This window comes from Thunnus thynnus, chromosome 10 (genome assembly GCF_963924715.1).
Source record: "Thunnus thynnus chromosome 10, fThuThy2.1, whole genome shotgun sequence".
NCBI classification, from domain to species: domain Eukaryota; kingdom Metazoa; phylum Chordata; class Actinopteri; order Scombriformes; family Scombridae; genus Thunnus; species Thunnus thynnus.
The window spans coordinates 16,429,416-16,442,955 of record NC_089526.1 but is presented as its reverse complement, the minus strand read 5'-3'; the positions used below and the strand labels follow the sequence as shown (position 1 = coordinate 16,442,955).

The 13,540-nt window shown below is 40.1% G+C and overlaps 1 protein-coding gene across 3 annotated transcripts in view; it reads left to right on the top strand.

Moving 5' to 3' along the window:
- Nucleotides 1-703: 703 nt before the first annotated feature.
- Nucleotides 704-13,540, top strand: part of adam22 (ADAM metallopeptidase domain 22) — a 69,980-nt gene continuing 57,143 nt past the window's right edge. For 2 of the 3 annotated variants that reach the window (XM_067601506.1, XM_067601508.1), the window contains exons 1-3: nucleotides 704-1,063; nucleotides 1,322-1,482; nucleotides 5,501-5,577. In XM_067601506.1, the coding sequence (XP_067457607.1) occupies nucleotides 967-1,063; nucleotides 1,322-1,482; nucleotides 5,501-5,577 (335 nt within the window). In that variant the 5' untranslated portion in view covers nucleotides 704-966. The remainder of the gene's footprint in view (nucleotides 1,064-1,321; nucleotides 1,483-5,500; nucleotides 5,578-13,540) is intronic. The other variant, XM_067601507.1, reaches the window with a different exon arrangement.

Here is a 13,540-nt window from a genome sequence, read left to right as displayed (position 1 = left end):
ATGTCTGGTAAAAAAAAAAAAAAAAAATTCTCATCAACTCATTAAAACTGGAAGATTTAATGAGTTGATGACTTGCATAAACACTGGCATGTGGTTAAATAACACAGATCTTGTTGATGCCATCAACAGTTTATGGGGTTTTATGGACAAAGGAACAAATTGCACATGAAAGCCAAAGATATGAAAAAGAGACCTCATGTTGATGAGAAACAGCACAATAAACAGTTCACATGGTGCACTTCAGAGATAAATCTTGTATTGTTGCAGTACAAATAAGGGAATAAACAATTGTTGTTTATAGAAATAACACTAACACACACATAATTCTCACATTTCCCATCATCCTTAAGGGGCAAACCTGGCTTTTTTGGAGACCTGAGAAATGACTGAGTGAGTCATGACGATAATAACAGGCAGAATTGGGCAGGGATGGCGCCCCTGCAGTAATTTAACATGGAGGGACGTGCAGAAGGCGGGCTTTGATGTCGGTCCAGTCGGCAGAAGGCCGGGCCCGCAGCTTTTCTCCATCCCGTCTCCACTGCTGCTCATATTTATGCATTAGGCGTTTCTGCAGTGAGCCGCTGGTTATTGATGTGTTTTAAGGAGGTGTCCCCACTCCTCTCCTCCCCTCCATCCATCCATCCCTCCCTCCCTCCTCTCTCTCTCTCTCTCTCTCTCTCTCTCTCTCTCTCTCTCTCTCTCTCCCTCTCTCTCTCTCTCCCTCTCTCTCTCCTCCCTGCCTCCTCCGTGCTGCTGATCCGCGGGGTCTCTGTGCGCTCAGACGCGCTTGGCGTTCAGACTCATAAGGACCCCGATGGCCCCCAACCAGAGGGACTGCGTTAACCAGACGACCATCCCCGGCTCCAAGCTCCCCTAGCGAAGGCAGGACCCTGCGATCCTGCTCCCGGAATACCGCATTGTTTTATAATTTCCATCGACAGAGAGAGAGAGAGAGAGAGAAAGGTGATGATGCTGATGATGCGCCCGCGATGGTGGATTTCCCTTTTGTGCGTCTATGGATTGATGCACGTCGGTCACCCGAGCAGTCCTAATTTCCGGAATGGTAACTGATGCTATTTTAGATATTACATTTATTATTATCGCGCAAATAAAGAGTTAAATCATAATAAATAGGCCTGTGTTTATATTTGTGTATCATACCCTCGGCTACTTCATGATTTATCTCTAAAATATGCATGCAGCCTATAGCTGTTTCATGTCATCAAAGGAAAAAGGACCGATCGACGTCTCAGATGGCGGTGTTTTGTGATGAACGGAGGGACAGGCGGGTAATGAAATCGGTGTTTTCCTCTCTGTGCAGGAGACGCCTTGTCGAGCTTTAAGGCTCTTCGTGATGCGGGAAGGTTCGTCGGGAAGGAGGACACGGTGCCTGTCCGCCTGCTCTACAGCAGACACAACCACAGCCAGACCACAGAGGATGAGCTCAGCACCAGAGTTAAAGCCAACTCCGGCTCCACACAGGTACACGGTGTTTTCAGTGTTGTCAGGACGGATGGACGGATGGATGGGTGGAGGAGGGACTACTGTATAGCCTACACAGAGGCTGATAGATGCCTTCAGGAGACATCTCTACTGTATGTTTCCACCTTGTTTATGTTTGCGTTGATTCATCTCCTCCTCTGCTCTTGTCCTCAGAGGGGAAATGAATAATTAGTTAATTACCAGCAAAACAGAAAAAGCTTGAACCATTTAGGCTGGAGCAGGCCGCACTAACTAATTAGACTGTCTGCAGGTGCTATATGGGTCATCACTGTCTTCACATGCAAGAAGAGACTACTCTGCCTTTAAACTGAAATATTCAGCTTAGTGAAATAACCTCTGTTGCTCTTGATTACACTGTACATTTAAAATCATTATCTAGTCATCTGGCTAATGTGGATCAGGATAATTAATAATTAAGTGATAACTTCATTCCTCCAAGAAACATCTTGTCTGTCGAGCTGGGTTTCTGTCCCAGCAGCTGTCTCACCTACAAGCTTATATCAGATCCCATTAAGAAAAATTGCTCACTTTCTTCATGAATGAAAGTGGTCAGAGGCTAACTGACTGATGCATTGGAATGGACGATATGAACCGCAGATTACAGCGTATCACAAACATATCGGTATCTATGATAAGTAAATTGCAAAATAGAAATGCCAAAGGTGTTTTTAAATAGGACGTATCATGCACATTTACATGTCTATATTTTTATTCTGGGACTCTGCTGGAATATCTTTGCATGATTTACAGTTCAAAAAAACTCCTTATTTATCTTAAACTGGCTCTTTATACAGCCCCTCAGTTCAGCCTCTGCCTGAAACAGGCAGTTTTAGCTCCTATATCTTTATGACCCCCCTCTGCCAATGAACCCACTCTGTTCTGATTGGTTAGCCCCTGGACGCAGCCCCTCCACAGCGATGGCTCTGGAGGCTACGTCAACAAACAGTAGTAGGAGGATTTCACTTCTTTTTCTTGTTCTTTGCTCAAAATGTCAGCTTCTCAAATACATCTGTACATATTCAAGCCCGAATCTAATCCGGAATATGCGAGTGGACAACGTGAACATTAGCATTAGCAACAAAGGCTATGAAACGGATGGCTGTTTGTGGGCATGTGCAATCGATCTGACGTCACTTCGATGGGGAAGTAGACATTACTTTGCAAATGAAGCATTCTGAGCAGGCTGAAGCCCTGGCTTTCGACTTTTAGGGAACATTTTTATGTACATTCACTTCAAAAAGCACAAGGTTATATATCACTGTTACACAGTTGTCCACCAGAGAGCGCTGACAAGTTTATGTTTGTTTCTTCTAGCTCAACACATATGGTCGCAATTCTTAAACAACCAAATTTCAGGAATCCTCATTAAAAATGTTGGTTTATTTTATGTTTACGTAAAAAAAAAAACTCAGCTCAGCTGATATATCATAATTGTATTCTGTTAACTTTCCAATATCAAAATATTGGCCTCAAAATCACAGCATCATTCAGGCTCTATTAGCTGCAGATTTGCTCCAATAATCTGCAGGAAATGTGTCCTGGAGAGACCCCAAAAACAATAAATAAATGTATAAATATAATAAATGCATGGATGACTTTACAGTTAATGCATTATTTTGTACACTAGAGTAATAGTGTAGTAGGTAAAGTAGGATTTATATGGTTTAAACTTGTTTCACAGTATGCTTGGACTTGATCATCCACATCTGTCATCTAACAGACTTATACAGAAAGCTGTTGGTAGTTATCAGAAACACATGGGCACAACAATATAGTTTGGCAAGAAAGCCTACAAGAGCCATTTGGCTGTAGCGTCTGTGATAACTGATACAGTTCCACAATAATCATAATCACTGTAACTGTGTTCCCTGACTCAGTTCAGTGAAGCAGCATGTCTGCTGGGTTCATTTCAAGGGATGAGTCAATTAGCATTGTGCAAACCTGTCATGCGTTTTTAATTTGTGCGGCTTAGGCTTGTGTAGGCTAGCCTATTCAGGGCCCAGAGACTGGAGAGGGCTACAGATGGTAGCAGGCAGGGAGGTGTTAACCCTTTGTCTCTCTCACACCTCAGAGCTGCAGCCCGATGGGTAAACAAGCTAATAGGAGCCATCTGCCATCAGATACGATTTTAATATTTTCCTTTTGAAGCTGATACTAATCTCCATCACAGGTTTGTCACATGACACACTTTCCGTTAACTGGATTTTCTGCAGTGATGGTGAATGTTACAGTTGTTTTTGCTTTATAGATATAATCTTGATTTGCTCCGACGATGATGCCTAAAGGATCGATTTTTTTCATGATTCATTTCCCTTCACTGGAGCCAGTTAGGATGAGCATGCACCTCTCGTGTTTACACTCAAGGAGATGCATTAACTCAGTCTGATAAACGCAGGATAATTGTGTCCACTGATGGTTATTGAAATACTTGGCATACAAGGATTCAGCAACGGTCTCAAGTGATAAAACATGCGTCGCAAGTGAGCAGTAGATCCAGGATAGGAGGAGGAGACAGGCGATAGCATCCTTGATTTGATTTGCGTTCTGAGTCTCTTCTTATTCTCCGGAGAGTTGAAACTGCTCTGCAATCGTCCGTGATGTCACTCGAACGAAGTTTGATCAGTTATTGGCTGTTTTTAGATCAACAGCCTAAAAACAAACCTGTCAAATAGTTCTGAAAATGTGTGACACACAGGAAGTTATTTATAGGCTTCTGTTGCATCGCCTATTTCAGTCTCAGACACAAACAGCTACACCGCTGAATGAGCAGTTGGGAGTTCAGCAAAGTACTCATGTTGTTGTGGTGGAAAAACAAACGCTTCAAGTGGAATCAGTCTGTGTGTGTGTTGGTTTGTATGTTTGTGTGCTGCCTGTGTGTTTGTGTGTGTGTGTGCAGTGCTTTGACAGTCATACTTGGACAGTCATGAGTGGAAAATCAAGCCTGCTGTAAATCAGAAATCAATGTAAGAAGAGTCGGCGGTGGTCTCAGTCAAGCTGGGATGTGCTTTCATTAAACACAATTACTGGTACCTCCTCCCATCACGCATCCAATCCACCTGATTAGATATCAAGAGAAGTGTGCCATGGAAAGGGATTGCCCTTTATATGTGCGCACACACCCACACACCCTCATGCCCACTCATATATGCATTGAACAGGCTCACTCCTACAAACAATAGAGTCTCTGGTCACGAGGGACCTCATGGGCTAAGGTCGTCCTTGGGTGAGCACAGGGCCACCTCCTCAAACAGAAATAAAAAAAACAGACACACACACACACCCCTCCTCCCCTTATTGTCATGCAGTGTCCGGTCTGTAATGAAGCCCCTGGGCTGAGCCTGGGGGAAGGTGAGCTCCGGCTCTGGGACTCCCCTGGATCTGCACAGGAATGATTGTAGGGAGTTCTCATTGACCCGAGGGTTTGTAATGAAGCATGTACCATATGTGTCCAGCGCTGGGAATGAATCAGACCCTCCTCCAGCCAAATCAATCACACACAGTACAAGTCAGAGAAGAAGATGTGTGTATTTGTGAACATATGTATAATTTCTGGGAGGCAAAAACATGGTAACTCCAGTATGGGTTGAGAAAATTTAATGACTCTTTTGTTTTGTTTAATTAATGTAAAAACAATCCATTTTTGTCTTATTTATTGCAAAATTGGAATTTCAGAGATGCTAGGTTTTCACAAAATAAATGCAATATAATATTCACATGCTTGTTCACGTCATGTGTGTCTGTAAGTGGACGACGATGAACTATATTGTTGATTTTTATCAAAAGCATTGCCGAAATTCAAATTCACATGAAGAAGACATCTTGACGGCTTAATGAAAACTGCCTGATTCTTACTACTGATTGATGCTGAAAAGACAATGAGGCCATCCATCAATGCAGATGAGAATTGATGCCTGCATATGATAATTCATTGATCCATGAATATGTTAATGGCTTTCTTTATTTTAACTTAATAGCCTGTCTTCTCTGCCTTTTTCAGGTGAACCATGTGGCTCAAGCAAGCTTTCAAGTCGACGCTTTTGGTCGAACATTCGTCTTGGATGTGGAACTGAATCAGTGAGTATTCACGTGTTAATGCTATTTATCTCTCTGTCTGTAGGTTGATGTGTAGCCATATTTCTAAACTTTCTTATTAAAGGATAAGGCTGGCTGTGCCGTAGACCTCCATTGTTGTCCAAAATTAAACACATGTCAGTGAGCCACACCGTTGCACTGGGTGACATGTTTCTTCACCTTGAAGACAATAGCTACCGTAGTTTGTTTAGAAATGGCTCCAAAGACTGATAATGGTGATCACATTTTCACTCTCAAGAGAGAAGTTCTTTGTATGGCATGGGCAGGAACACGGTTCTTGTACTGAAGTCCTTTGAGAACTTTACAGTGTAGCACAAAATCAAGAGGTTGTGATATGTAGCACAACAAGCTAGCAAAGCTCTGTTAACAGAACCGTGTTTCTCGCCCATGCTCAGTGGCGTCTGCCATACAAGAAACTGCTCTCCCGATAGTTACAATCTTATTGCTGTTATTACTCTTTGGAGCCATTTCTAAACAAACTACCGCAGCCATTGCTTTCATGGTGAAGGAACATGTCACCCAGTGGCTCATTGACATGTTTTTAATAGTTTTCACATTTTTCACATTTTACAATACTTGTAATTAGGATCAGTTCATTGTTAGTTTGACTCTGCACATGAGATTTGTTGACATTAAGAAAAATATAGAAAATCGCCAGCCTTTTCCTTTAATCTTGCTATGGTACCTGTCAACCACACTAGTGTTGTGTGTAAATGAATGTGTGAGTTTGCTTGTTGAAATGATCTCAGCAGGAGTCACAAGTCATTCTCTCTGGCCTCAACAGCACTTCAGTAGAAATTATGTGAAAGTAGTTAAAAGTCAATCTATAGGCACATATTGCTCGTTAAACTAATGTTGACTCCAGTGTTTTAACTGAAGTTGGTCATCATTTTACTGCTGGACATATTTTCCTGCCCTCTCCTGTGCTGTTTATTGCCTGTTTTTGGGAATGGACATAAATATCTCATGTTGGTGTGTGCTGAAGTGGGCCATTGTATGAATGAATGTATATGTATCCGTGTGTGTATTGCAGCAGGTCAGTTATTGTGTATGTGTGTGTGATTTAGAGGTTCCATCATAATAGGAAGTGATTTACGGTAAAGGCTGGAGCATTGCCCTGTCAGACACTGATATTGATCACAGCACTGCTGATGGAAAGCAAGCTACCCTCTCTGCTTATTTTCCTCTCTCCCTCCTACTTTGTTCCTCTCTTTCTGCCTCCACCTCGTTTAAAAATCTACCATTTATATTTCTTCTTCTCTAAACCTTTTCCTGTAATCTTGTTTCATTTCTGTTTCGCTCTGTCACTCTTTGAGACCATAGCTTGTTTTTATCATTTACCCCAAAAACAGAAAGCCTGCAAACTTGTCACACACATACACACACACACACACAATGATGCTGCCTGCTCATCACAGCAGAAATCCCTCCCCTACTGAGTAAAACATTACATCACAGGAATTCCCAAGTTTAGAGGATATTTTTCTGTAACGCCTGTAGGTCACCGCATGATGCATGGGCCAGTCATCGATATAAATGTGTCATACGCACATAGACACATGCATAAAACACAGACACAGACACACACACACATTCATCAGCGCTTGATTTGATGCAGAGTCATTATTCATCTGTGTGACATAGTGTTCTTACAGCGTCCTTCTACATCATTTCTTAACTGGATGTGGTGGAGAAAATCCATCACAATATCGGCTGAGGGGAAACACTTAAGTGAAATCCCGTTTTAAGCTCAACCGAGAGTGAATGAGGCTCCAACCAGGCAGCTCTGGGCAACAGTTTGACATGTGTGGCTCTGAATAAGAATGAGAGACTCAGACCTGTGCAGTAGAGCATTCTGCTGTGTGACGTTTATCTGTTTTCTCTAAAAATCCTTGTACTGTGTGTAGAGCAGAAACTATTAGTCGATTAAGTGATAAGACAGTAGAAAGAGAAAAGTAGTTGGCGACAATTTCAATTAATCGTTCATTAGTTCAAAGTATTTTGTGTCACAAACACAAATTTAAAATATTCCCCAGTTCCAGCTTCTCAATTGTGATGAATTGCTGCTTATATTTATGTTATTTGATAGTAAACTGAATATTTTTAAGTTATTTACTGTTGATGACATCACCTTGAGCTTTATGAAATGGGTGCTTTTTACTATTCTCAAACATTTTATAAGCTAAACTGTTTAATGCTGAATTGATTAGTCAATTGGCAGAAATTTAATTGCCATCTTTTTGATAATTAATGTGAAATGTGAAGATTTGCTGATTTTCTTGGTGTTGTATCATTGTGAATTGAATTATTTTGAATTTTGGATCATTGGTTAGAAAAAAAAAACTGTGAGAAAAAAGCTGCAGGAAACTGTGATGGACATTTTTCATTATGTTCTGACATCTAATAGACTGAGTGGTTTATTGAAAAAATAATGAATAATAATGACAATAACAATGTAGTGACTGATGTAGTTGTGGGGATGTTTTGTTTTGTCTCACAGGTTGTGACTCTGCATGTGACTGTATTCCTGTCTCTGTCCCAGTCCCAGTTTTCCGTTCCTCATGGCAGCAGGTCTCTAGTTTCCCCCCTCTGTGTCTGATCGAGCGCACCCCAGATTCCTCCTCTCGCTGCCCTTCTCTCTCTCCTCTCTGTCCTCCACTAACGCACTCCTCTGTGAACCGATCCCCTCCTCGCTTGACAGTCATACCCATTTTGTTTACAGATAGCTTTCATTCCAGACAGAATAAACCCGGCTGATGTGTGTGTGGGTGCAGGAGTGGGATGTGTTTTAGCTGAATGGGCAAGCAGTGTTTTTTGGCTCCCAGTAACAAAACCTAGTTCTCACAGTTTGATCAATGAGCGACTCTGCCACTGTGTGTTTAATTGTGGCCATGAGCAAACAAGAGCAGTGTGTTTTTCAGGTTAAGTTGTCGGTCGTGTCTCTTATGCTACAGTACTTCATCATCATCATCGTCATCGTCCTTTTTGCGCAGCCCTTTGATATCTTTGCCTCAAGTCAGTGTTTGAGCCGTACGATGTGAATAATGGGAGAGTAGGGGTTTTGTTTTAAAGTCATATATCTTTTGAATTGGAAGCACATTTGCTTTTTGGACACATGTTGGTTGTTATATGTAGATTTATAGTTTAGTGCTGTTACTTTCAGATGTGAAATATTTACTTGGTTGTTATTATCTTTACATTTTTTTTATATTTTCACCTGCCATTACATATGACAGGGTTTGTTTTATTGTTATGTATAAAAAAATCTTCATTTTTATATGTTCCTAGACTATTCATTCATTCATTCATTCATTCATTCATTCACTATACCTGATTATCCTGTTCAGGGTCATGGGGGCTACCTATCCCAGCATGCTCTGCGTAATAGGCAGGGTAAACCCCTGAGAGGTTTCTATTCTAACACAGAATATGAACAGAGATATTTTGTTTAGACAATTACTGGTATTATGAAATTCGCCAAAATTAGCGTGTTGTACACTGAAAATAATCAAGTATGTTAAAGTGTGCTTTCGTTGTCAGCTCTGTCATCGTATTGACACGAGCCACCTATCTGAAGTGTGTCTTTAGAGAGGAAGTCAGGAGGGGGTTGGTGGGTCATGGGGTCTTTGTCTCCCTCTCCATCTCAGCGGCTGGCAAATTACCATTCATGGGACTGGAGTGAGCTGAAAATGTGCTCAGGGTTGGGGGGTTGCCTCTTTTTTTTAATCATCCTCAACACACACTCACTCTCTCTCACACACATATCCCCCCCTCTCATTGCCCCCCAAACCCCTACACGCCCACTCTCCATTCAGCCCTGCCCCTACTACCCCCTTACCCCGCCCCTCCCACCTGCTCTCACTGAATAATAGTTGGTGCTGTAAGATTCAAGAGGAGTGTGCACACTCGCGTGAACGTGTGTAATGGCTTCCGTGTCTTGAATGTTGGTTTTAACGTTTGAAGCAATTTGAAGACGTCACACTATGGTCGGGAAGTTATAATCAACATTTCTCTCTATTTTCTGTCAAAAAAACAAAATCGTCAGATTGGTTGGTCGCAGCCCTAAAATGGATGTTCAATACAATAAAACATGTTCCATCAGACAAAATGCTTTATAGACCTATATGTGAAACAAAAATCAATAAGTAGTTTGTAATGACAATTTATGAAAAAGTATTGCACTATGATGACATCATCACAGTACGATTCCACTAACAATTATTGGAGAATAAATTTGAATGAAATCTCAGTCCTAAATGTTGACTCAGCATGATTCTCTCAGCGACTATATTCATTATTTTTTCATCACATTAATTAGAAAAGCTAGTATTCCACTTCATAAGAAATGTATATATTCAACAACTTTACATAGTTTTTTTTTTAATGCAAACACAGACTGGACATTAATATGCAAAACTAGATGTTACTCTGGTCAAAGATGTGGAATTGGGGGGATATAAGTAAAGAAGATAAAATTAATGAATGAACGAAAAGAGGAAGTAGGAGAAAAGGAACAAAAAAGATGGAAGTATTGATGGATAATTAATAACTTTATATCAATGGTTTTGATAATAATAATACTTCAACTTCAGTTTATTTAAAGTGCAAATCACCCAGAGAGTCTCTGTACACTTTACAAGTCAACAAAAACAACAACAAAAGAAAGATATACACACATAAAAAGATATACAGGTAATAATGTTAATATTACAACAAGGTTGAAATTCAGCAGAGATCATATAGTTGTAACAGGGTTGGGATAGCCACATGTCAAGGAGGAATAATAACATAACCAATTATAATAATAAAATAATATAAAGAAAATCATAATGTGCCTCGTCTATCCCGCCAATACTGACCTTCAGAGTGGATGAGAAAACATGAAAGGGAGCAAAAGAAGGGGTGGGAGAGTTTGTGTTTCAGAGTGTAGATATTCATGTATGTAAGTGATGTGTGCAGAATGTGTGTATGGTTTGTGTGTGTTAGTGTCGATGTGTGGTGTTGGTTGTTAGACTAAGAAGACAGTAGTTGGACATATGATGGCAGGAAGTTGATAAGTGGTGATCAAGTTAAATCAAATTTATCTGTCTGTTTTATGGAGACAGTCGGTTTTTTCCATTGAGATATAATCTGCAAGTAAATTTGTCAAATATGTATAGAGTTTCTTGATTTTCAGTTAATTGGGATTGTTTTCTTGGCAATAGTTAGAGCCAGGAGGAGTACACACTTTGTTGATTCATCTAGGGTGATTGATTATGAGTGACTGCTTGCCGAAACAGTTTCATCTGTGTGCAGCTCCAGGTGTCATGGATGTAGTTGTCACAGGTGTCCTGAGGGTATTGTAACCAGATTTCAGATTTAGTGAATCCAATTTTTAAAACCTTACACCCATTGAGATGAACTCTGTGAATGACTTTATATTTGTGATAAGTTGCATTTTTGCATGTTTTTTTACTCTGTGAGGAAAATATTCTTGCTTATTTCAGTCCAGAAGTCAATTCTGTCGGTGATAGACATGTTCCCATGTTATTGTTGGTAATGAGATTGATTAGTCGTGTTTTCATATTATTCGGTACATCTTAGAAAAATAAGTTTTGTTGCAGACCTGATGTCGACTAAAACAGATATTTGTGGAGGATGATCAAGATTGATTTTGTTTTTGACTGTTGTTCATACAGAAGATTTGAGCTGAATGTATTCAAGAAAATGTTCTTCCCCAATACCATACTTCTGGACGAAATTGGCAAAAAAAAACGTGTTATTGTGGAAGATATGACTTAAATGCATGATTCATAAGTGGAAGTTGAATGTAGGGCTGCAACAATTATCGTCATTATCGATTAATTGGATGATTACTTTCTCGATTAATTGTTTCGTCTGGAAAATGTCAGTAAATATTGAAAAATAATAACTTCTTCAAATGTCTCTTCTTGTCCAACCAACAGCCCAAAGATATTCAGTTCAGTATCAAGTATGAGAAATAAAAGCATCATATTCTCACATTTGAGAAGCTGCAACCAGCAAATATTTGGTACTTTTCTTTTAAAAAAGACAAACAATTATTTGATTATCAAAATAATAGTAATAATTATAGTTGCCTATTAATTTTCTGTCGACTAATCATTGCAGCTCTAGTTGAATGTATTTTTACTAAGAAGAAAATCAGGATTTTTACACATGAGGGACGACCTATAGAGGGTGAGAGAATGGAGTTTGTGATTTTGTGAAGTTTCATGCAGTCAGAGGTGTGTTTGGTTTGGCTCCATGAGGCGGGGATGGTTTTTGAGTTGGAGTAATGAATAGCAAATCTGAGATTTCAATTTAATTCCAAAGTTTTTGCCTGACTGAGTGGGACTGAGCCATTTGATTATGTATTGAATATGATTGGCAGTGAAGTAATGGAGAAAGTTTCAGAACTCTACATAGTTGTTGACGACATATAATAACAGGCGGTAAGATGGCAGCCAGGCGGAGCTGTTATGTTTGTGCTTCTGTGTATGTGAGAGAAATAATGGACATGTAAGTATATGATCTGTGTAATTTTGTATTCATACAGTGTTTAGGTATGTATGTATGGCAGTGTATAAGTACAGACGGAGAGGAGAACAGGTGGTCAGGTCCACTTGGGACTAGAGAAGTTTCATAACCTCTCCAGTGTTATGAAATGAGTCGATGCAGCAGCATAAAGAGAAGAGAGCTTCTCCCTCTCCTCGTGTGCGATGTTGACACTGACAGACATTCGGTGTATTATTATTTCTACTACTGTGTCGTGTCAGCTTCCCTGCATGCAGACACATTCTTTATGCTAATGCAGAGGGTCAATTACAGGCACCGCTAAATGCATTATTCATCTTTGTGAAGGGAGGGTGCATGTGTGCAATCAGGACGGCAGCGTTAGTGTGGTGGGGGTGGAGGGGATAGAGTGCTGATATAACCAAGGGGTCCCTCCAACTGCCGATTTTAGGCAAGAAGCTAACCAAACATCCCATGGCTCGGTGGTTTGATGAATGTGTGCATATGTGTTGGCGCGTCTGTGCATGGCCAGGCATGTGTATGTATGTGTGTGTGTGTGAGAAAGAGAAATAGCATTGCAGTCATCAATAAGCCGTGAACCCTGAAAAAGCTCCTGCTGCTGAGTCTTTGTGTGTAACGTCTTGTTGGGGCTCAGGTGCAGAAGAAACACGTGAAGTGTTGTCTTAATTAGACATAACAAGAATGGATTGAAAGAAATGAGGCTCCAACAAAAAAAGGGAGGATCAATACTAAAGAGGAGGAATATAAGGAAAATATAGGACAAACAAAGAAAGCCAAATTACTTATCTGTTTCTTTGTTTTAATTCATGTTGGTGAATTTAAATTGAGTTTGAGGTTTTGAGGTCACCTTTAAAAGCGCGATAATTTGCATAATTTTGCCTTAATTCTTTGTATTTTCATTTTCTGTACACCAAGCAGCTGCTTAATAACTGCGGGTAGATACTCAATGACCACACATGTAAACTGTAGTCAGTGCTGGATGTGTCAGACAGACACTGTGATTATCTGTCAATAAAAATGACTAGCATCTGATTTGAGCTGACAAAAAGAATCAACTTCTGTGGTAAAACTTGCAAACCTATATGTCAGTAAGACATCCTACTGTAGGTGGAAATTTGATGAACTCAATGTGTTTTTTTGCAGGTTTAATGCCCTTGTATAGGACAGAAAACAGGGAGGCTGGTTTTGGAAACATTTGCACTGTTTAGTGCAATTTCTAAGTTTTATTTTAATGATATGATCAATGTTCCTCATTACAAAGACGCACAAGAGTTCCTGAATAATTTAACAACACTATTATGTTAACTTCTCTTCCGAGAAATCTTTTTTTCCCCATCAGATTGGTATGGCAGGTGGCTCTAAATACTACAAGACCCATGAGCCTCATCTATAGCTACTTCCAGTTAGAGGC